This window comes from Esox lucius, chromosome 4 (genome assembly GCF_011004845.1).
Source record: "Esox lucius isolate fEsoLuc1 chromosome 4, fEsoLuc1.pri, whole genome shotgun sequence".
NCBI classification, from domain to species: domain Eukaryota; kingdom Metazoa; phylum Chordata; class Actinopteri; order Esociformes; family Esocidae; genus Esox; species Esox lucius.
Window position 1 is genome coordinate 24,192,685 of NC_047572.1, and position 25,915 is coordinate 24,218,599.

At 41.0% G+C, this 25,915-nt stretch overlaps 1 protein-coding gene across 2 annotated transcripts in view; it reads right to left on the minus strand.

Annotated features, from left to right (window-relative positions):
- The window catches only part of spock1 (SPARC (osteonectin), cwcv and kazal like domains proteoglycan 1), a 211,524-nt gene that overhangs the window by 79,054 nt on the left and 106,555 nt on the right, over nt 1-25,915 (minus strand). For both annotated transcript variants that reach the window (XM_029119541.2, XM_029119540.2), the window contains one exon: nt 25,331-25,376. In XM_029119541.2, the coding sequence (XP_028975374.2) occupies nt 25,331-25,376 (46 nt within the window). The remainder of the gene's footprint in view (nt 1-25,330; nt 25,377-25,915) is intronic.

Sequence of the window (25,915 nt, forward strand, 5' to 3'; positions counted from 1 at the left end):
AAATTACTTTCGCCAACATGATTGAGCAGTTTTGGGTACGAGAATAAAAATCGACAACACCCTTGTTGTGTGTGTGCGTGTGTGTAACGGCCTGATTTAAGTGAGTGTGTCACCATATTTGTGTGCGTGTTAGTGATACATCACCGGGAGCGCCAGGCTCTTTGAAGCGCGCTAGATAGCAGCTCAGCCCTGGGTCATTGCTGTTGATACAGAGGGGCTTTTTTATGATGTGGCCAACAAGCCATTAAAATCAGTCCAGTAAACAATGCGTGCCGAGCGCCTCGAGAGCAGCGCCGCAACCCTCAACCCATTAAAATGAAATGAGATATTTGTTCTCCGCTTGGCTCCTGCTCCGTTTAATACATCTCACAGCCTCGCGCTGACGTGGCGCGCCTCTCGTCTGTCGCCCTCCCTCTCCTGTCTTTCCTCGCTTTATCTCTCCCTTCTCAATCTCTCTCTCTCTCTCCCTTTAAATGTTAAGTAGCCATTATCAAGGGCCACGGCTTTACAGACAGACTCATGAAGTGGGCTTGGTGTCTTATCATATGCATCTGTGTGCATTCAGGAAAGAGGGAGAGAATGAAGAAATAGGTGCATGTACGCTATCATCTCCCAGAGATCAGCAGAGCCAGCCCAGAGGACACATCAAGTGGTTCAGGGTAAGTGTGCTGATTTAGGATCACCTTTAGTTTGACCTTTTATATTCTAGTGAATAGGAATCAGTACAAAGAGCCTGTGATCCTAGATTGCACCCTGAGATGCGTACAGGTCTACCGTCCCTCTGCAACAACGCGCCCCCCCTTTCAGACAGTTTTCTATTGTATTGCATCTGTTATTGTCCTCAATGGTTGCATTAGCAAACACCTGCTGACAGAGCACAGAGACACATCTACTTTCCCTTCCACTGACACAAACCTGCTATTTCTACCTCTCTGCCTGTCTCTCTCTCTCTCTCTCTCTCTCTTTCTATAACTCTCTATCTCTTCCTTTCAGCAGCGGGAGACAACAGTGAGAGACTTCTAATATTGAGAAATCTAATGAGAGCTTGGCCCAGTATACCACAGAGACCAGTATTTAAAAGATGAGTGTTTGAGTTCTGTACAGGAAAAAAGATTTGAGAGGGAAAATATTCAGTGAAACAGTTTATGTTTGTAGATGTAAATGGATATGTACTGTACAGAGGTGGGGGACTCGAGTCACATGACTTGACTCGAGTCTGACTCGAGTCACAATTTTCAGGACTTGTGACTTGCTTGATTAAAATGAAAATGACTTGACTATACTTTGACTTGAGAACAAGTTACTTGAGACTTGACTTGACTTGAAGTGGAAGACTCGACAATGACTTGAACTTATAATAAACAAACAGCAATACAATTATTTTATATGTTGTGACATCAGCACCACTAATCAGCGTATCTGCCTTTAACGCTGCACAATTCAAACCGCGCCAAACATGGCAGACAGTAACGTTAGTCGAGCTCCACAAATAGTATCGTTTGGATACAAGGACTTTGAACTGGGCCGTGTGAATAAAAAAAGATTTGCCAGATGCTAAATATGCAACAACGTCAAATTTCATTCGTCATTTTAAGAACCACAAGGAAAGGTAAGAAAGTAATCTCTTTATATTCAGTTTCACTAAGATCTATAACGATAAAGTTACAAATGTAATGAATTAATCTTTGGTTTGTCATAATTTGGCCTTGGTTGCATATTATGTTTGTTTTTTTCTTGTTAGTAATGTGACCATTATCATTACTGAATACATCTGGTAAATAGATGTAAGGGAATTTGACTATAACAGTGGCATAGCCTGAATTTTAATGTTGATGGGCATCTTAAAATGAGCGTGCTTGTATATTATTACACGAAGGCTATAATGTCTGTATTAAATGTGCGCATTTTCAAGTGTTAGTGGACTGCGCGTGGAAACTAAAAAGCATTGTGCTTACACCATAACAGTTAACTTTACTGCATGAAAGGCTAACATGGAGGCGCCGATGTGATTACTAGCACCTAAACATTTCGAAGAGTTTTATTTTTTTACTCATACAGACAAGAATAATTACAGCTTAATTACATATTAGGCAGTTTTTCAGTCACAATAATTTGTTTATAAGGTTGTTATTATTAGCCCTTATTACATGGATTGGCTGAATTCCAGTGCAGAATGCGTGTTATTTCTTGATAACAGACCGTTGCCATGAAAAACAGCACGTTGCTATGGACGCAGCAGGATTCTAACCAAAGACGGAACGGTATTTGATTTTGAAATCGAGCTTCGCACCGAGCGCACGTCAGAAACAGAGGACAGTGTGTGTGTGTGTGTGTTCATCTCTTTAGTACTGTGACTTGACTTGACTTGAAACTTATAAGGACTCGACTTGACTTGCTTAGGGTGAACCCTTGACTTGACTTGCTTGATTTATCTGAACTGTGACTTGAGACTTGACTCTAGACTTGATGGTTAAGACTTGAGACTTGCATGGACTTGACCATGTGTGACTTGTCCCCATCTCTGGTACTGTATAGCTGTAAGTAACCATTTGTGTTTTTTCGTACTCTGTCACCACATTTTTCTTTTTTGAGACTCTGAACCATCCATATTCAGTGATCAACTTATTGTTGTTTTTTTGCAAAAGCATACTGGTAACTTTCCCGACAGTAACGTTTAGCCTAAACATCAAAGGACAATACCTTCAAAAGCTTTGGTGTGATTCAGAGTTGGATCTAATACCTGCACAGTCAGCAGCCCTCCACATAAGGGGAGCTGATATGTGTTATTTAGTAGCCTAACATGGCAGCTATTGTACTTGGTGTATAGAACAAGAGCACAGTGATTGGAGATGGTGGAACTCTGGGATCAGAGACCAGCAACCCTCCATTTAGATTAGAAGGGATATAATAGAAGCTGCCCGTTGTTGTGATAATTTGAGGGGAAACATATACAGATGTTCTACAAATTTAAAGCCAAATTCAAACACACTAAAATCTGAATTATTTGCAATTAACTAGAGGAGGCGTGTGATTAATCTTGATGAATTACTTCAATGGTTTGATGGCACTAATAATGCATTAAGGCAAGCTGGCAAATGTAAGTAAATCGCTGGTTTGTACAACGTTAGACATCTCTATGAGGCTGTCCCTGTTAGCAGAGGTGTCAGTTCAATGGCACAACCCTGGGACAGTAATGTAATTTACAAAACGGGTTTTGAGATATCTGCAATTAAATTGGCTAAAATTGGGTTCAAAGCCTTTGACAGTTCCCTGTTAACCACTCTTTCAGAAGGAGGCTAATCAGACAGCGAGGCTGTATGGTCCATAGATGTATCAGTATATCTACTCTGAGCAGCTCGACCAAGTCGAAAAGATTGTGGCAATTTATCTTGCATCAAATAAAAAACGAATCTGTCATTCACTCACCCAAATAAAACTGCCAGAATGTCAGTAATCTCGTCTGTTTTGTAATAGAGTGCTTTTTGAACAAGCTCTTTTGCCTATCTAGCTAGCATGGTTCTGCGCACTGGCAACATCAGCTCAGTAATAGTCATTTCGGTCATGTGTAAATGCTCACATGCATTGTGTTTATTTTTTTATTTTTTTTAAAGCAAGGCTAACTCAAGTCAACATTAAACTGGCGCGGATGGAGGAGAGTGGCAGTATTGGCAGCTTTAAAGTGAGGAGGATGTATTGTGGACTTATATGTGAGGGATATTCTATATATATACAGGTTTGTTGGGGAGTCAGCTAATAAGAGTGGGGGGTTATTGCGTACAGTTGGTCTTGAAATAATTTCAGTATGTTGGCAAAGAACTGTGCTGTTCCTACTTAGTGTAGTGTGTGGGTGTGTGTGTTTGTGTGTGTGTCTGTTTGTGTTTGATAATGTACAGGCTGGACTGGCAGAGATAAGGGACTGCTATTTGTAAACTTCCCTTTGAATCCTTTCACCAGATAATGCATTACAAATCACAAGTCCACAAATCTACAGGACATGCCCATATACAAGAGAGTTGGGCCGGTATTACAGCACCATACATCTTCTGAATACTGATTCCAACACTGAGGCTTTTGGAAGGGATGTTTGTGATTTGCAGCCAAGGACTCTTCTCTCTCTTCTCTATGCTTGAGCTTGGCTGTCGTTTCCGGGCTCTATTCCCAGCCATTAGTAACGGAACAGAGCAGAAAATAAGGAGCGGAGGAAAAAGACTCAGGGACAAATAAATCGATGGGTGTTTTACTCCATGAGAGGGTGATGCACACCTGGAGGAAATGGAGCATTTTATCATTAGCCGGACACTGATCCAATCCGATCCTAGTGGATATGGGTCCAACAAGACGGGGCAGGGGCACGGCTCTGTGGCTGGGGAGATGTCACGAGTGGTGTGGGAGGATATTGTGTGTGAGGACAGTGGGGTGTGAGGTCAGTGGTGTGTGAGGTCAGTGGTGTGTGAGTTCAGCGGGGTGTCAGGACAGTGGGGTGTGAGGTCAGTGGGGCGTGAGGTCAGTGGGGCGTGAGGTCAGTGGGGTGTGAGGTCAGTGGGGCGTGAGGTCAGTGGGGCGTGAGGTCAGTGGGGTGTGAGGTCAGTGGGGTGTGAGGACAGTGGGATGTGAGAACAGTGGTGTGTGAAAACAGTGGTTTGTGAGGACAGTGGGGTGTGAGAACAGGGGTGTATCAGGGTATTGTTGAGGGACGACTGTGGTATGTGACAGTTGTGTGTGATGACAGTTGTGTGTGAGGACAGTTGTGTGTGAGGACAGTTGTGTGTGAGGACAGTTGTATGTGAGGACAGTGGTGTGAGAGGGCATCTCCATGTGAATGTAAATGCATGGTTGTGTTTTCAAAGTGACGTTACACTGATATATCTCACGCTGGCTAAGAATCTCAGGCAAATTAATAAAATGTCAAATGCAAGTGAAATTATTTTGCTGATTTACTGTGATTGAGACAAATCCTTCCCATACTTTAGGACAATGGCATTGTAAAAAAAGTATGGGTATCGGCCCATGATGATCTTCCATGAGCCAAAATACTTTTGAAAGTCTGGTTACGTCCCGGCTCTTGATTCATGGAATAAGTGACAAGTGACACACACACACACACACAGCATGATATGTTATTTCTGTCACTCCTACATGCAAATGCACATTCTATAAGCACACTAATAATAAATAATGCAGAGATGAGATTGTGGAGTGCATTTGGGGGAATATGGATATATGTGGGTGTGTGCTGGGCAGTTTTGGACTGTTTTGGGGAGTGTGTGTGTGTGTGTGTGTCTGTATGAGTCCATTTGAGAGTGGCTCTACGTTTTCCCTCCATGCTGAAAATGTGAAACGTTCAAGTAAATGTCAAGACATGGCTGACATTTAAATGGCTACAAGGCGGACTCTGAAATTGCATACCACTGCAGTCAGTCAAATCTGGGAGGGGAAAAGGCCTATGCATATCCACATTATGCCCTGTGTGCATGTGCATACAGCAGAACTCGCTAATAGAGCACACATATACAGTACATTTAATCAAGATAAAATGAACGATAAATGATGAACAACGTTGATGATGAACAGTACGTTTAAGATGCAACCAGAGCTAAAGTGACCGCCATTTTGGAGAAATACAAGCCAAGGCTATTGAACATTTCTAACAGAGGAAGGCTACCTTTGAGAATGTAACCACGCATTTCCTGCATAAGATACACTGCCAACAAATAGATCAGACTGCCATTTCAAGCACTGGCTGACTTAGCCTTTGGTAAATTATTATGGAATAATGATACATTTGCAATACAACGCATGCAGACTTAATAGCTTCAGTCAGTCTTTTTTTTTTTTAAACACACAGGAGCACCTGAGTTCTAGGACCACGCCTCAGGACTACCTGGCCTGGTGAATCCTGGCTGTCCCTGACCAAAGTCCTACGGGTTTGTATCGCAGAGATTCCGTCTGATGCTTCCTGCTGTCGCTACCCACGGCCCACCTCGTCCACCTGGATGTGCAGCTTATCTGGATTCTGCCTGAAGATTCACAGCCCACCTGCATTTACTGACCCACTGGTCATCTATACATGCAAAACACATATATTCATGCAGCTTCTTCTAATCTTCACCTGGCACAGCCAGACAAGGTTTCTTCCTAGGTTCCAACCCTACGAACACTGTCTTGTTGTTGCTTGCTCTTTGGAGTTTTAGGCTGGCTGTGTGCATGTTCACTTTGTGAAAACTGTGAAAATACATTATACTGAGACAGTTGTAGCAAGACAGCTCAGTAGGAAACCAACGTAAAACCATTTGAAACCAATGGCACGGACAAACACACAGCCATGGCAAAGAAACACAAGCAAAGAAACACTGTACTAACTACACAGAAGAGTAATCTTATAATGACCATAGAATGCTCATCCACACAAAGTGGCAGGAGTAATTTCCATGGGTCGGCTGATTGACCGACACTGTGGGCAGCTTGTAGAGATAGACCGTCATTATCTGCTCCCCACTGCTACCTGTGGGATCTGACCTATAAACAGCAGCCCTTAGCCGAACATGCTCCCGTAGAGGATCTCACATTATCAAATTATCTCTGAACCTTTAAGACTCCTGATATGGAATCAGCGCTAAGCTGCTCATTGTCATTTCCTCTGCCTTCTGCTGCCGTCAGGATCAGGCCTGAGAGCAGTGAGCTGATAGGAACCTTCTGCCAGGCGGAGATGTTGTGTCACTGGGGGGAGGACGATATGAGCGTGTGCGGAAAGGTCACAGGTGGCTGTCACCTTATCAGCCAGAGCAGACATGCACGCACCGCACGCACGCACGCAACGCACGCACGCACGCACACACGCACGCACGCAACGCACGCACACAAACACACGGCTACCTGGAATGACGAGAGAAATTCAGCGTCACATGATGACACGGTACATGATGCATGTTGTAATGAACACCTTCAAATCAGTGTTTTTTTAAAAAAAACAGCATTTTAGAGAATGGTACCCTTCTCTCCACTTGTTAAAGCCAGGCTTCACATGATCGGCTTTTGTCACCATTCCATTATCCGCCTCTTCCTACCTCATTTCATTGAACTCATTCTCGCTCTCTCTGTCACTAAAGCTACTGTGCACAGGACACCCACTCTTCTCATCCTATCCTGTTCTCTCCCTGAGGCATGTTAGTCCATCACTGCGGCAGAATACGATTTTCTGGGTAATTTGGCAAAGTTACCAGAGCCTTGTCGGCCCCATCAATCAGACCTAGACAGCATGGAGGCTCAGACGCTCCCACAAACATATGCACACATTTCTACAAAAACAGCACACGACAGGAACATGAACAGGACTACATGGGCTAACTTGACATGCCGTCGATAAGGAATACACACATCAGACTCAGAGATAGCACTGAACTTGTACCGAACTTTTAAAGAACATTACATATTATATTGTCTTGATGTCGATCTGTCAAACCGTTACCCTGCTATCTGAGCCAATGGGTCTTTCTTCTTCTGGGATTGAGCTGTTTTAGGAGCCAATGGTTTGAATCTGCCATCATCATCATCATCATTCTTGTCTCTGCCTCACCTGTATAAGGAGACACAGCTGGCAGCACAATGATGATGTCATCGCCTCATAGGCGCTCCACTGACAGCTCAATCATTCCACACAGACAGAGAGGTAATAGCAGATGATTGCTGGGGAAGAATACATTGACAGCCCCTGGGAGAGGCAGAGAGAAACCCTGTGGCATGGAAACGATTTAAAGAAAATCTGTTGGCATCCGGCAATTTCTGCTCTGAACACAATGCATAGATACCTACTATTTGTGCCATGACAGGAATCTAACCCAGGGAGCAGAGGTGAAATTCCTGTCATGGAATCATAACGTGCTCTATAGAGTAAATGCCACTGGCTTCAGATTGCACATACACGCACGCATTTATCCGCAAGGAGGCATGTAGCCACATACACACACAGGCCAGTGGGAATCTGAGAGTTCTGGCACGGGTTCTAGACTTTCCGTCAGTCCTGCTGTCGGTTCTGGCAGAGCCTCACTCTCTTTCTTGGAACTAAGCTAAAAATCACAGAACCATGGAACTGCAGAACTGGAGAATTAAAGAACCAAAGCAATCAGCACCCACAGAATCATGAAACTGCAGAACCGTAGAATTAAAGAATCTGAGCCATCAGCACACCCACAGGCACCAAGAAACCAGTCCGACTCATTGCCTGATGCCACAGTATGGAAATGTCTTTGTGTGTGTTCAGGTATAGGCCCGTATGGCTGGAAGTATGCCTATTGACACGAGTGTGTGTGATTATGTGGGGGTGTTTGCGAATCGGCATAAGTATGGTTTAACATGTGTGTGTGCGTGTGTGTGTGTGTCTGCGTGTGTGTAGACTAGTAATAATCTTTTTCCAGGATTTGCTGAAAGACATATTGTGACTCTTCCTACCTCATTGTAATCTTGTAATCCCTTTTTAGGTGGTCAATTTCTCTTCCCCTGAGTCCGAACTCAGATGGTTCACCTGATCCTCCACACTTATCACCTACCTCAACACTCATCACCTACCTCAACACGATTCACCTACCTCAACACGATTCACCTACCTCAACACGATTCACCTACCTCAACACGATTCACCTACCTCATCATCATCCAGCTCCACACTCATCATCTACCTCCGCAATCATCATCATCTTCATCCACACTCATCATCATCTACCTTCACACTCATCATCTACCTCCACACTCACCATCATCTTCATTCACATTCACCATCATCTTCATCCACACTCATCATCTACCTCCGCAATCATCATCATCTTCATCCACACTCATCATCATCTACCTTCACACTCATCATCTACCTCCACACTCACCATCATCTTCATTCACATTCACCATCATCTTCATCCACACTCATCATCATCTACCTCCACATTTGCAGAGATGTAAAAAGTAAAAATACCCAACTGGGTTCGGCTGTGTTCACCACTTTAGGAAAGTATCTAATTAAGATCTAAGTAACCAGGTAAAGGGAGTTCAAAACTAACCAGTGATCAATTAAATAAAAAGAGTGTAAATGATCAATTAATGTCACTGGTTAGTTATGAACTCTGTTTACCTGGTCATTTAGCTCTTCTTTAGGACCTGCCCAAAACTAGTGAACACAGCCGAATACTTCTACTTTGTACTTTTTACACCTCTGGGCATTTCAAATACCTTGGTCCTACTCCTTCAAACACCTTTAGACTACAACTTTCTTACACAAACTCTTTGTTAAATATTTTACCAGTACAATAACTACGTTTATAATGTGTTTTAGAACTCAATTTGCACAAATCATTGTCCCAAAGCTCTCATCAAACCAAAACATGACACTGAAATGCTTTTGCTTGTGTTAACAAACATTCAAGTAAACACTGTTCTGAAATGAAATGTTCTCATCCCCAGCTGAACAGATCTGATCTTGGATTTGAATGTGTAATGCTTGGTTCCAAAGACTTGATATCTGTCTGGCCTCAGACAATAGATAACATCTCTATGTCTTCGTCTGAGACATAGTTAAAAAGTAAATCCACTGTTAGACACTATTTGGGGTGTATTTTCTGCCTCCCTTGAAAACGATGAATGATTGGAGGTGTTTCAGAGATAATTATACGCTGGGAGTTCTCATCCAGTGACTAACGTATCGAGCCCGCTGTCTGAGTGAAAATTAACAACGTTATTTTTTTATTGGGGTCTTTGTATTTTGCTGATTTCTCTGTCACACTAGTGGCAGGTAGATATGACTATTCACTCATCTGTTAAGCAAAGTCCGAGCTTTATCTGAGTGAAACATCCAGGAAAATAATCCCTTTAGTCTTTGGGAATACTATTTTGTCATTTCCTACTAGCTCAAGATTATTTGATCTCTAGAAATGTATTTGTGTGAATTCTGGTAGTATTGCTGACAGTGGTAATTGGCTGATCCATACCTTTATTAAGTCTTCGGGAAGTGGACACCTGCATATACTCTCTCTGCTTGTGTTATAATTCAAAATTCTATAATATAATGTAGAAAAGAAATTCAAGTTTTGGCCTGAGACCATTGTCGGTACGGGAGAGTTGTTTTCTAAAGGTAAACTTTTTATTTACCAGTGTATTGTTATCTTGGTTTGTAACAGAGGCTTCTTTATGATCTATATCTGGTGCACTGTCAACTGTGTACCAGAGGAGTTTTAATACACAATATCCTGAGCTAACTTCAGTCTGATTGTAGAAAGCAGCACAACACTTCTACGGCTACCATGAAAGTTACAAATAATACACTGAAAGCACTTGATTCCAAACAGGAATGGGCTACTTTTTCATTGATTTGTCAAAGTCCCTTGACACAGCCGACCATAGCTTTTAGTTTTGCACCACCTACATCTAGGAACACAGTGCAGAAGCACCTTTGATTACAACATTTAATTTATCTATTATGAATCTCAGATTGGGGGGCTGATGAACACATATTGCACCTGTGTCTAAATTGGCTTTTTTCAACTCTCCAATGCGATTTAGGTGTTAATGCTATGTAGTTTTGTTCTGTGTTCTACGAAGTGTGCTCCTTTCATGGACATGGCTTGCCTAAAGATCATACCAATCTCTCTCTTTAAAATTAAAGTTAGAATGTGACTTCTCTGGGAAAATAAAGGATACAAAAAATTAAAACTGTAATATAATATAAATATAAATATTATATATATATATATATATATAAAAAATAAATATTTTACAATTGGTTTCATCATCATTTCAGGGGCCGCATATGACTTCATATTTACTGTCATCTTTGTAAAATTCCTATTTTGGTGCAGCAGTTATTTTCTCTAATAATAATAATAATAATAGTAATTAATTAATATTACATTTGTAGACTGAATGCATGTAGCGGTAATTGACATAGGCTGTGGGGAATACAAGTCTGCAACACGTTTTAATTGTTGCAGTAAATGTTGGTTTTAAGTATAATGCAGTTACTTTGCAATAATGTGTTAACCATTGTGTTAGGCAGGACACACATAACCCCTAAAATCCCATTATAATTCATAGACTGTGCAACACAAAGCGTCAGCCTTTTCGCCGACACTTTATGAGAATGATCTGTGTTCTGCCACTAACACTGTTGCCCTTTTGTGGCAATGATTGCATGCACAGAGGTCTAATGGAGGGCTGTTGTTAAGTACAGTGGTTGACAAATGGATTGCTTGGTTTCTTTTAATTCCTGACACATTCACCAACATAAAATTTTACGCAATAGTGTGGTCAAGGTCAATATAATTTAGTTACTTTTTTCATCCTGGACAAGATGGGATTGTGTTGCTTTAGCTATATATTATCCAGCTTTTTACTTGTGAAGGGCAATTCAGACACAATTATTTTTTGGCGACTTTGCTAATGATGTCTTCGCTTTTCTTGTATTTTCATTAAAGCACTCAGAAACATTTGTACATTTGTCTGCTGATAATTACAGATTACATAACGTTTCAAATGAATTGAAGTTCACATGGTCCAATTCAAATAGGCTATACTCATTTTCCTTCCTCAATCGGTGTCTGACTGTATTATTTTACATGAAAAGTCTAATGATGAGTGGCTCTGACACATATTATGAGAGATATAGCAGTTAAAATGAAGGATTGCAAAATGAGCCTGTGGATTAGTGCTCGTGTGAATCCCTCTCACAGAGACTCGCCACAGGGCAAAACGAGAGGCGGATAAAAACGAGAAAGATGAGAAAGGAGAGAACATTAAGAGGCAAGAATGTAATAATAGCCAAATTACTTTGTTTAAAATATTTATACCAGTGCAGGGTATTCCAGCTAATTCACTTTTCTCACTGACTTGTTCTCTCACAGTGATGTTATACACTGCATGTGGTTCAGATAGAAAAGCATTTGTAATGAAAGTGCAGTATGTTATAATTTCTGCCGTCCGACCATTTCTCCTAGAGGCCATTATTATGAATCTTCATCTTTTAAAAAATGTATATTGAATCAGTAATAGGGTAAAGATAGAGTGAGAAGTGAGGAAGAAAGAGGAAAAATAAAGAAGGAGGGAGTGGTAGAAGGGAGAAGGTGAGAGACGGGGCTGGGAGAATGAGGAGCGGAGAGGGGGGAATGGGTTGAGGTAAAGAGCGAGATAGATGTGAGAATCAAACAAAAGCAATGCACACTCCGGGAAAGATATGTTGGTTTGGTAAATTGCCTCCATTGTAAATATTAAAACGAATTTTGCATGTTCCCTTGGATGCTATTCAAGTCGAGCAAACCAAGGAAGAAAAGATCCTCCAGTAAACAGCAATGGATTTAATCAGCACTACAAACACCAGAGGGTACAACGATTCAGTTAAACAAACACAGATTGGTGCATTAATTCACTATTTAACACCAGAGTCCTGGTTGAAAGAGTGCTTGGCCTAGATTCTCCTGCAGAACAGAGACACAACCTAGTCTCCTGGGGCTGGTTCAAAACTTATTGGTTGGATTTGGTCTACTGGATGGGATTACATGCATACAAATAGAATAATTAGAAGGGACTAGTCATTTACTTGAATGAGTATTCTTGTTCTATTCATTATATTTCTATACCTAAGCCCGATTTTTGCCAGGTCTCTCTTAGAAAATATATGTTATGTTTCAAAATAACATACCTGAATTTATTTTTAGATTAAATAAAAATGTTATCTGTATAAACAATATTCTGGTAGATTTTTTTTTTAAATGGCACCTGGGTAAAATCAGCATGTGGTAGAACCAAGACTCAAGACGAGAAATGGATATAAACAACAGAAGCTGATAACATAATTCTTAACAGTGATTTCCTAAATAATAAATATGAAATAAAGTAAAGAAGAAAAATGTGGAGAGCTCAGATTCAGAATAATCTGTGAACATCAAAAACTTGGCATGTAACAGGTGTTTTGGACCTAAATATGCTGAATATAACATACATGTACAGTTGTGCTAAATAATTTGCATACCCCTGGAGAATTGGTAATATGCAGTTGTGCTCAAATGTTTGCAAACCCTTATAGGACAGGTAATATATGTACCATTTGAAAAAGAAAACATGATTGAGCAGGCAAACACGTATTTTATTTCTTTTGGGATTCACATTCAACTGTAGGTTATAACAGAATGGAAAACATAAGAAAAGCATGGCAACAAAGAAAAAACTTGAACTGACCCCTGTTCAAAAGTCTGCATACCCTTAGTTCATAATATTGTGTATTTCCCCCTTTAGCATCAATGACAGCATGCAGTCTTTTGTAATAGTTGTCTACAAGGCCCCGAATTATTGCAGGTGGTATAGCCGCCCATTCGTCTTGGTAAAATGCCTCCAGGTCATGCAAGGTCTTTGGCCGTCTTGCATGGACCGCACTTTTGAGATCTCCCCAGAATTTGCTCGATTATAGTAAGGTCAGGAGACTGTGATGGCCATTCGAGAACCTTCACCTTTTTCAGCTGTAACCACTGGAGGGTCAACTTGGCCTTGTGCTTAGGGTCATTGTCGTGCTGGAAAGTCCAAGAGCATCCCATGCGCAGCTCTCGTGCAGAAGAATGCAAATTGTCTGCCAGTATTTTCTGATAACATGCTGCATTCATCTTGCCATGCATTTTTACATGATTACCTGTGCCTTTAGAGCTCACACACCCCCTAAACATCAGTGAGCCACCACCATGCTTCACAGTGGGGATGGTATTCTGTTCCCTATAGACCTTGTTGATCCCTCTCCAAAACATGTGACCATAAAGCTCTATTTTGGTCTCGTCACTCCAAATTACAGTGTGCCAGAAAATGTGAGGCATGTCAAGATGTTGTCAGGCATATTGTAACCAGGCTTTTTTGTGGCATTGGTGCAGTAAAGGCTTCTTTCTGGCAACTCGACCATGCAGCTCATTTTTGTTCAAGTATCATTGTATTTTGATCCTTGAAACACCCACACTGTCTTTTTCCAGAGCAGCCTGTATTTCTCCTGAGGTTACCTGTGGGTTTTTCTTTGTATCCCGAACAACAGTTTTGGCTGAAATCTTTCTTGTTCAACCTGACCTTGGAGCAGTATCAAGAGATCCCCAAATTTTCCACTTCTTAATAAGTGATTGAAGAGTACTGACTGGCATTTGCAAGGCTTTGGATATCTTTTTATATCCTTTTCCATCTGTATAAAGTTCCATTACCTTGTTACGCAGGTCTTTTGACAGTTCTTTTCTGCTCCCCTTTGCTCAGTATCTAGCCAGGTCAGTGCACCCTTGTGAGAGCTAACAAACTCATTGACTATTGATACACAGACACTAACTTCAATTTAAAAAGACACAGGTGTGGGAAATTCACCTTTAATTGCCATCACCTTGTGTGTCTGTAACAAGGCCAAACATTCAAGGGTATGTAAACATTTGATCAGGGCCATTTGGGTGATTTCTGTTATCATTATGATTTAAAACAGACCCAAACAGTGTGATAATAAAGGGCTTTATATGATCACTTTCCTTAAATAATCTGTCATATTTTCAAAATCAATGCCAAAATATCACAATTTCTGCCAGAGTATGCAAACATATGGGCACTACTGTATTAAAACTTAGCTATTCAAAATAATTAGTTGACATGCAAATAGCATGTATTGTTACACTGTTTAAAATGAACAATTAAGGCAACTAGCTTACCAGCTATGAAAACATAAAAACATTGCTAAATGCTAGTGCACAAACATTTTACTTTACGGCCTCATTGTAGGTTAGCTATGATGTTGCTAGGAAAGTAAAGCTGTGTGCAAAAATTGGAGAACTTCACATTTAATGCAATGTCTGATTTGGCCTTATGTCAGGTTCCTTGGCCCTGATTGGACTCCAGGGGTGACCATTGATTGGTTGGTCAGTTTCACATCGATAGGTTGTGCTCAATGCTGGAATCCAATTGGACAAATTGATTCCTTACTCTTGAGTAATTGTCTGGAGGAACTGGGACTAAATAATAGGGATTTGTTTAATGTGTGTGTTCTTGTGTGTTTGGTCTTGTAAGGGGGGAACTTGTTTTACTTTACTTGTGACTGCCTAAACTCCTCACAAGTTCCCTAAACCATGTAAAAGTTGGTGAAGTAGAACATTTGGCCTGCCCTCAATAACAAACAAAGCTATTTTAGGTTTAGGATTAAGGTTAAGTTATGTATAAGGGTTAGGGGGTTAGGGTGAGATTAAATATGTTGATAATGCTCAATCAGCAGTCCTCAAAGGATGCAGGAAGCAACATATGTGTTTGTGTGTATGTGTGTACATGCATGGGTGTATGTGTAGGGCTGGAGTGGCCATAACATTTCTGTTTGCCTGTAATTATTATGCAAATCACTGCAGTATTGTATTAATTTAACAAATTAACATAACCATGTTAAGCACTCTGCCAAGTGCTGCACAGTGCACACAGCTGTGTTGAGTGGTTTCAAAGGTGATTTCAAACTTCATTTAGCGAATTTAGTTGGTTCAAATCTTATACAAAACATCTAAGCATGGAGCAGAGGGTGGCATATGATCTGTGGGAAATAATCTTCTCTAATGTGGTCACACATTTGGGAGGAGATTAGGAAGTGTAGCTCCGTTTCCACCCAATTTGGTGGACAGCGTGCACATAGCCAGTCTACTCCTGAAAGCGTGGTCGGTCTATGGCTGCCCCTCTCCAAAGCAAGGTTATGCTCGCTGAGTCTGTACATAATCAACAGCTGGATTTTGAGGCTTTTCTCAAGGTTAATCTCTTCATAGATGGGGGCTTTGTTATGGTTACTTACCATCAGGTGTAAACATTTTTTTCTGATTTTTCATAATAGGTGTGTAAAGTCCTAATTCTGCCCTGAATACTTTTGCTGAGACAGTAGACATTACATTTTTGAGTCCCATAATGCAAGGTATGGTGTTGCAAACTCTCCCAGGGCCCTGCCTTTACCAATTCACTGACATAAATCACAGCCCTGAGGGCATAAATCCGTGTTTATTGCAACTCAATTTTAACCGCACACTTATTGTTTGTGTACGTTCACTTTATAACATAGTATGTTTTGCTCCCGATCCACCCATTTGTACAGAAGGTCCTCATGCCAACATTAGTTGAAGGCCTTTTTCAAATCAACAAAGCATGAAAAGCTTTGGCTTTAGCTTGTTTGTTTTTCAATTAGGTTTAGAGGGTGTATTAATGATCTGCCAATATTTGAAATGTGTTCAGGATATATTGTTTTCAGTGTTAGAAGTCTGCTGTTGATGATACTGGATATGATTTTACAGAGGTGACTGTTCATGCAAATTCCTCACTCACTGCTTTACTCTTCCCCCTTTTCTCCCTCCCTCTATTTCTTCCAATAGCCATTGAAAAGGGTTCTCATTTGCCAGAGCCAGAGATCTCTGAACTGTTGCCAAAGCAGAATAAAAGCCCCAATAGAAGCCAGTCTGTCTCTTTATACTGGACACTAATAGATGGAAACCTTGGAGCTTAACAGCCTTCACGTTTGTGTGTGTGTGTGTGTGTGTGTGTGTGTTTGGAGGGAGAGAGAAGCAGATGCCTGTGAGAAAAAGAAGGGAATGATCATCATTCTTTTAAACTACTACCCTGTCCTTCAAACATTGTGAATAGCTCTGTCAATTGAACTATTGGACGTCAATCATTCTCTTATAACTTTAAGAGTGAGTGTGTCTCCATGTTTTACTATACTTTTGAGGGGGGAAAAAATCCCCAGAAAGATGGTAAAACAAAAACAATTTGACCTTGAGGGGACATTTCGTCGGTCCCTATGAGGAAAAATACAATGTTCAACTTAAGGGGTTCATTTAGGGTAAAGGTGAAAGTTGGGTTTAGGTATGGGTGTTAGAAGAAGCAACTATGCTTTTTATAATGACACTAATTAGCTACCATCATGTCATTTGCTGATGGGAGCAAATTTGTATGGTGTGTCAAGTCGAATAAGCAAAAAGCTTGTCTTGTTTCATTTAGATTACTTCATTAGTAAAGGCTTAAAGAGCTTAACACCAGCAGCTAGCATATATTTTGAGTCTAAACTTGACTTGGCAAATCTGTCTGACAAGTTAATGCTAACACAACTTGCTAACACAAGCATAGCTATCAAGCAAGTCAAAACCTTTAGAGACGGCTAAATAACTACTAATTTTCAACTGTTATCTATGTACCTTTATAACTATGTACCTTTAATAACGGCAAATGCACCCCTTAATTACACTGTTAGACAGAGAGAGCCCCAAAACGTATAGACATACATAGCACACATTCCTGTCAGGTGAAGTACAGTTTCATAGCACTCATATAAACAAAAAAATGGTGGCCAATATTGAGAGATACTGTAGAGGTGTATTCCTGCTGTGTTTCACGCTGTAATGCATTGGAGCGGGATATAGGGATGTAGCTGGGAATGGAATGTTTGAAAATGACATTATTGAAAAAAACGTATACCTTAATATTTTTGGAGGGTTTCTGCCAATGGTGCTAATAATGAGTAAACACACTCACGTGCACACACCTGCAGAGACATACTGGCACATACACAGCAGACACACGTGCACACACTTTCACACAGGCGTGCGCGGACACACACAAAACCAGGCATTTTGTGTCGGATGTTCCCACAGCCATGCAGTTCTTAAACATAATCAATTACGCTTCCTGAACAACAAACAGTCTGGAACTGACATACTGTATCTGCTGTACTGCTTCTGTCCATTTCAAGCAGCCCTGTAAACAGCTTCACTCTGTTGATAATACCGACACTGACAGTAGAAATGAAACGGTAAGGGAAAACACACACACGCTTGTAACAGAGGAACCTTGTGCTCCAGACAGCTATCTCAAGGTCAGCTGGCCGGCGTCTCCGCGGTGATGAATGCACCATGTCACAGTTTGAGAGGCGCTGGGGTTACCACAGGACACGACACATAATGGACCAGTCGCTGGTGTGTTTGTGTGTGTGTTTGTGTGTGTGCACCCATGCACATGTTTTACCGCCTGGCCTACATCATTGAAATGGGGCGCACAGTGACCCCTAAAGGGAGACCATTATCCCAAATGGAATAAGCTTGGCAAAGAAGAGTAGTGTTTTGCCCTGGAGTCAAAACCAGGCCATCTCGGTAAAACAGAAGACTTGTATCCAACAGCAAGGTCAGGTACAGGGTGAGACTTCACCAATCCTGTCCCAAACCTAAAGCCCTTTGGAGAAAATACAATGTTCTCTCTTTAAGCAAATCACTATTTGCTTTCCAACTCTCTCAATAACAACTATGTTTGTGGAATGCACTCTGTGTTTTCAGTCTTACTTTTCTCTTTCACACCTCATTCTCATCTCTCCACTTTCTCCCTGGTACTCTCTCTCTCTTCCCTTCTCACTCTCTCCCCCTCTCTCTCCTTTGCTCACTCTCTCCTCGTCTCCCCCTCTCTCTCCTTTCCTCACTCTCTCCTCGTCTCCCCCTCTCTCTCCTTTCCTCACTCTCTCCCCCTCGCCCTCTCTCTCCGTTCCTCACTCCCTCCCCCTCTCGCCCTCTCTCTCCGTTCCTCACGCTCTCCCCCACCTCTCTGTTCTCCACCCCACCCTTCTCTCTTTATCATCCTTCAGGTGTGTGACGTTAGTCGTCTTATGTCTCCTTATCCCGCTGATCCTCCACTGCATGGTTGTAACAGTGACTGCATTACTGAGACTAGAGCTTAGGATCCCGATCACGATCCGAAGCTTAACTAATGACTACAACACCACACCACAGTACTTGTAGAGGTAGAACACTGTAAGCTGCAGTCTTGACAAGTGGCTTTTATGTCGCCCCAAAACAAAGACAGTTCTGCCGAGTTATTCTGCTGAGTTATTCCTGTTCTTTGCTCCATTCACTATCATCTTTACAGGCGCTCCCCAGTGCCATGGCTGAAACCCTTTTAATCTAGTGTCTCATGCCTGAGCAATCCATGAGGAATTCCTGGTCTCCAGCAGCGTTTGGAACTGTCAAACAGCTTTCAACAAGGCCAAGTTTATCTCAGCCTATGGTGCCATTTAGGGCTCTTGACTTACTGACCTTGGCAGATACAAAACCCCCAAAAACACCTATATTTTTGCTGTCCTTCCTGTAGCCAAATGTGTTTCACTTGACCAACCCCAAAGTCTTCAATGAAAACAATTAAGCCTCACCTATACCTAACATAATAACAAGCAGTTGTCAATTGGAAGGTGCTGGATAGAAATTGGACCATGAGGATGTCTGAGGTTTTGTAATCCAATAAAGCATTGAGCTCATGCATTGAATTTGCATATGAAGTTGTGCATAGAGGAGCCAACAGAATCATTACATATTTGTTTTGTCTATAGGATCTCTATTCTACATCAATTCTACATCATTTTTCATATCTGGAGATAGAGCATAACAATTTTAATATGGAACAAATTATTGAAATGACTGGCTACTTACATGCTCAGAGAACTTGAGTTAAAAAAGATATTGAATCCATCAACACCCCAGACCTGGCTGCATGGGGACAGACGTTAAGGCCTTTGTTAAGAGGAGGATAATGAAATGTGTTTATCTACACTTAATTTTGCTCTGCACAGCCCAGTTATTGTCAATGTCCAAAGTCTTTCTATCTCTCTCCCTCTCGGTTTTACAGTGTACCTCCCTCAATACTAATTGTTGCCGGTTGGTAAAATATTTTGGTATAATCTACAGAAATGTTATGTTTTGTATGAGCCATTTGTTATGCAATCAGGGTATGCCCTGCATTATATGTGAACAATATTCAAAATCTATTCAAAATCTAAAAAACACTACATATTTTGACCATCATTTAGCTAGGTGGCTAACTTACTGGTAAAGTGGCGACTCAAGTGATGGAACTGCACCAGGCTTTAGCACAGGAAACTTTGCATACATTTGTTTTCGCATCACATTCTAAAGGTACTTATCTCTTAAATGGTAGACTTAGTGGTCATGGTGGAACAGTTAATATCTGTAACTATCTGATCAGTTGCTCGCTGAATCTGGGAATTACAGGTAATGGGCTGTCCGCATTCAAATTAGGACGGGAAGTGAAAGTATAAAAAGTATGTCATTGGATGTATTAAAATGATATGACGATGTGACGTCAAACCTTCCACACAAAATCAAAACTGTGAGAGTGATTCAAGACTGATTCAGACTCAAGTCACATGATTGGTTTTTCAGATAATGCTCTACAGACAATTTCTCATACTTTATACTAATTACACCTGTTAGTTAGTTAAAATGTTGATTAAATTCAGCAAAAATACAGAATAAGCTGTGTATATCCTGTGGCTGCATGCTGGTTTGGCTATGTCCTGGTTAGGCTATGTGCTGGTTTGGCTACGTGCTGGTTTGGCTATGTGTTGATTTGGCTACATTCTGATTTGTCTATGAGCTGATTTGGCTGTGAGATGTTGTCCACACATTCCATACTGTATACCTGACTAACCTGAATTCACCTATAGATAAAAGTAAACATAGTTGATTGATCTGGTGTTACTTCAAGTATTCCAAATTGTTTCATTTCTTACTGATAAGACCGCAGCCTAATTCTATAACTTTGTACTTCTAGTACAGAGTTATATTCTATTACTTCAAATATATTAACATTTATCAAGAGTCCAATGTGCTTCCTATAGACCTGGTTTTATAAGGAAATACATGAAGTGCTACGTTGAAGGTGTAGGATAATGTCCTCCAAAGTAGATGAGGTGAAAATCTATCACGTAAATACAATTCTTACGCCTTCACCATCTCTCACTAGTCTCCAGGGGGTCGGTTCTCTTCTCTCTATACACCAAGTCACAGCGCTTCCTCATGCACTCTCATGGACAACACCCTGTCATTCTCTGCAAACGTCAAGGCAGTGAAATCCTCCCAAAGGTTCATGATCTTCAATTGTGTGGAGTACTAATATACCTCACACATCACGCTGCACTGGTACTAACCTAGGCACTTGTCATCTCACATCTGGACTACTGCAACTTGCTGCTGTTAGTGCTCATCCTGAACACACTAATCTGTCTGGTGTTCAGCCTTACCAAACCATGCTTCAGGGTGGAGCAGCTCTGCCCCTACCTACCTTCAGGCTCTACTCAAACCCTACATCCCTACCCAAGCTCTTTATTCTGCCACCCCAACCAGAGGAAAGCTCACGCTTAGCCCAGTCAAAGCTATTCTGTATCTATACCAATGTACTATTAGCAGAGTTAATAACACCACTGTAACTTTAGGGTTATACCACCAACATACAGTACTAATAGATATACAAGAAAGAATACTAAAACAAATGGGATTTGTTTGACTGTCAGTTGAAAACATGGTGTTTATGCCACATTATGGCAAAGGCAAATCATCATTACAGTTGAAAGGCATGTCTTTACTATTAGGTCCATAAAAATTCAGCGCAGGCTTAGAGACACCCCCCCACCCCCACGCCCCCCCGCCCACCACCAGCTACGGTATGTTTTTTGGCAGACAAGTCACCTTCATTAGACTCCCTGTCTGCCTCTAACTCCATCTCCCCTTGTTCTCATTTCTCTTGCCCCCTCCCTTTTCCTCACTATTGACCGGTTGGTCCTGCTGCAGTAGAGCTGATCAATAGACTGAAATGAAGATTCCACACTGTGATTCCACTATGGAGTTTCTTCGCCAGATTAATATACCAGAGGGGATGAAAAGGATGGTAGCCCACTGTTACCAGAGGAGAGTGTGGGATTGTGAGCATGTAAGTGTGTGTGTGTATGTATGTGTGTGTGTGTGTGTTTGTGGTGTGGCAGGGTCATTAATGAAATTAAACAAGAGGTGTTTAGAGTGAGGAAGAAATTCCACCTATCCATCTCCATAGCAACCTTCACACAGAACTATGTAGTGTTATTCTCAGAGGACAATGATAATTGCGTGCTAGAACACACACTTAATGCCGGTCCTGTCTAGATGCAATACAGCTACAGACGAGTGTTACAGTTGAATGACTGTGAGAGTTTTTTGTAATTAATCAAAAAATAATTGTAGGTTTTCAGTGAATAAAACTGCCAATTGTCAGTTTTTGCTAGAAGTTCTTTGGGGAAGTGTACACTTATGTGCTTTTATTGTCGTAGCCTAGTGGTCAAGAGTAAAGGGCCAGTAAACCAAATGTCACTGGTTCAAATCTCTGTCCTGGCAAGGTGATGAACACTGTTATTCTGACCCAAAGCAAGACAATTATGTTAATTGGAGTTGTTTGTTGCTGAAATTAGAGTGCTCATAGCATACCTGGTTAGACAATGGTAGACTTTAAACAAAATCACAATATCAAGATGATCTGAGCAAAAATGGAAAAATTCATGTAGACCTTTTTAATGAAATATAATTATGGTTAATGTGGCATGGTAACGTAATAATACAATTCCTTATATAATTTTTTGAAGAATCTGGCGCTTGACCACTCTGGACCCAGGCCATACTCCCAGAACCCATTTTGACAAGTCTGTGGAGGCTGCAGAATTGAACAGTTTTTTGTACAGCAGCATAAACAGAAAGTAGGCTTCTTGGGGGACGGCCCTAACTATAACTCATCTAGGTGGGTAACACCAAATAAAACCTTTCCAAATATGAACAGGCTCCTTCGAGTAAATATCAATGCCTAACCCTAACACCAGCTGTAACAGGGCTTCCATGGTGATAGGACACCTGTACAATTTGTCAGTGATCTGTTTCGATTATAATATATTGGGTGCTAAAAACTGTCCAGTCACAACAGTAGGCCTGTTATTTTTTTATTTTACTGAAGCTGCTGTATTGTGCTGCTTTACTATGCAATACATTATGTCTTACTTTACTATATTATTTACTTACAGTATACTACCTTTGATTGATTACAGTGAGCTTTATACGGTGCTTTCAGAAAGTATTCAGACCCCTTTCCCTAGACTTTTGTATTATGTATTTAATTAATAATTGATAAAAAAAAAAGAAATGTGATCAAACAACACAAATTATTCCACAATGACAAAGTCAAAACACGTTTTTAGAAGTATGCACTACATTTATTGCAAACAAAAACATAAATATATTATAGGTAAGTACTTAGATTTCAGTACTCTGTAAAAGCCCTTTTGCCATTATCACAGCTTTGAGTCTTGGGTATGCCACTACTAGCTTTGCACAACTGGATTTGTGAAGTTTCTTCTTCCATTCTTCCTTGAAGATCCTCTCAAGCTCTGTCAGATTGGATGAGAACTGTCAGTGAACCGCAATGTTCTGGTCTCCCCACAGATGTTCAATGAGGTTCAAGTCCAGGCTTTGGCTGGGCCACTCAAGGACATTCACAGAGTTTTCCCAAAGCCACTCCAGCATTGTTCTGGCTGTGGACTGCTCATCATTATCATGGTGAAAAATGACTCTTTGCCCCAGTCTGGCATCACGTGCGCTCTGAATCCGTTTTTTTTCCAGGACCATGTCATCCTTCCCTCTCCAAGTCTCTGTCACTGAGAAGCATCCCCATAGCATGATGCTCCCACCACCTATCCTAATCGTAGGACTGGTAGGCCTTGGGGATTACATTTCACGATGACGGAGGCCACTGTGCTCCAGGGAATAATCAACACTATAAAAAAATTTATACACTGTATCTTCTCCCAGGTCCATCGAGGTCTATGGAGAGTTCTCTGGAATTCATTGGCTTTTTTTTTTCTCTATCATGCACTCTGAAGTGTGGGATCTTATGTCGACAGGTGTGTGCCTTTCTATGTCATATCTAATCACTTGAATTTGCCATAAGTAGCCTCCAATTAAGTTCTAAAAACATCTCAAGGAGGATCAAAGGACACAGGATGCATTTGGTCTATTTGGAGTGTCATAGGAGTGTCAAAGGATAGTGTCTGAATACTTAAGTATGTGAGATAATGTAATTTTCCATTTTTCATTTAATCTAAAAACGTGTATTTGCTGATGGCAATTTTTTCATCAATATTAAATTATAACACAACATAATGTGGAGAGGGTAAAGGGGCCTGAATACTATCTGAAAGCACTGTACTTATATATTCAAAAGGATCTTTAAGGCAATGCCACAATGTTCTTCATGTACTCACATTGCCACTGCCTTTTTAATTAGTTAATTTAGCCAAAAAATCCATCTGGTAATTCTGTGCCTTTATCACAGCACACCAACAATGTATATTTTATAGCATAAAAAAAGGTCAAAACCAGGGTAATTTTTAAACAGTGATGCTGTGATTATTTTGAATTGCCGTTTAGCAACTGTATTGCATTGCAAACGAGCACATGGCCAAGTTCCCTGCCTAAAATAGACTACATGTGTGATTCATTGTACTTTTCGTGCACATTCATACTTTTACAATGAATAATATATGCAACTATTATTTTCCCTCAGACTATACTCAATGTAATCTTGTCTTTAAGTTCACATCTACAGCATCGATGCAATTAATTCTACAGATATCCTGGTCAGATCCAGTCCACTGAGCTTATTGTGAAATGTGCGTTTACATGGAATTATGTTGTAGTAGGCTATACACAATGGTTTTTGTGTGTGTCTGTGTGTGTGTTGTCCTACATTAATTATTAATGCAGGCACCAGGTTAGGTTATTCTGGGAGACAAATTGACAACAGGGGTTTCTTTTACAAGTGGAAACCTGATGAAATAAAATAAAAAACATACACAGTGAGTGAAATTAGGTGTTTGTCAATTTATGTGCAAAAGCAGGCTAAGATAGAGCATTAGTAGTCTGTGCCTTTGAGGATAATTCAATTTGATGATTTGAGGAATTGCATTTCTGCCTAGCCACAGTTCTGCAGGCTCACCCAGCAAAACATTTCAGTCTGTATTTCTGGACCAGCCTACAGTGTACTGTAGGATGACAAAAATGTGCCAAGTTAGCTCATTTGCACTGGCGACAATGTGATACAACTCCCCAGTAGGAAGCAACAAAACACTGGTCATTCTCACTAGCTGGTAGCGGTGCCTCCCAAGGGAGCTGACATTAGCCAGATAATTGGCATATCGCTGGGACCTCTACAGGACATGGTGTCATCACATATGTATGGGGAAACCAATACACGGTTGAAAGTATATTTTCTATATTCCCAGAGGGAGACACTGGCTTGCTATTTAACTCCAGGTAGCTACGGAACAGTAGGCACAATGTGCTTAGGAAGTGCATTGTGTCACTGCCTGCTATAAAATTGTTAAGCTATAAGCTGAATCTTGTCTGGATCTGCACATACCCACAAACTGCAAGCCCCCCCACAAACAAGTAAACACACATACACACACACATGTCATAGACTCTGGTCTTACCTTGGTTGATTGGCTTGGCAGGTCCCCAGCTCTTGAAGTAGTCATCCTGAGGGAAAACCCAGGAGCAAAGGGTTTAATACACACACTGGCATCTCCATAGAAACAGACAAGAAAACATCTAAGGTCACACAGCCCGGAACAAATCCGTATAAGCACATTAATCTACCTTGTTCGTTATGAGTTTATTTTTCTAAAGGCACAGTGCGCCAACTTCTGTTTTCACCTGTTCTGGTGCTGACTACACACCCAGAGAAACAGAGGCCGTCAAGAGGCAGTCAAAACAGACCGTCTGTCAGCATATGTGAGTTTCCAGCTGGTTTAAAGAGCGAGACCGGCGGTGGCCTGATCTGCTGTCCTGATTATCTCTCTGTCACAGACGACGATCAGCGTAATGGAGATGCAAATATCACAGGGACTTAGTCTCAGATTAAACTCTTTACAAGCAGATATTCTCTTCTGAAGCAACAGCCTATTCACCCTGTACCATCAGTAATTACAGCCATACACGCACAAGTTAAATACTCATTAGAATGAGGCTTTTTTTTTTGCTTGGAACGTGTTTTCTTTCGTTTTTCATCCGTGATT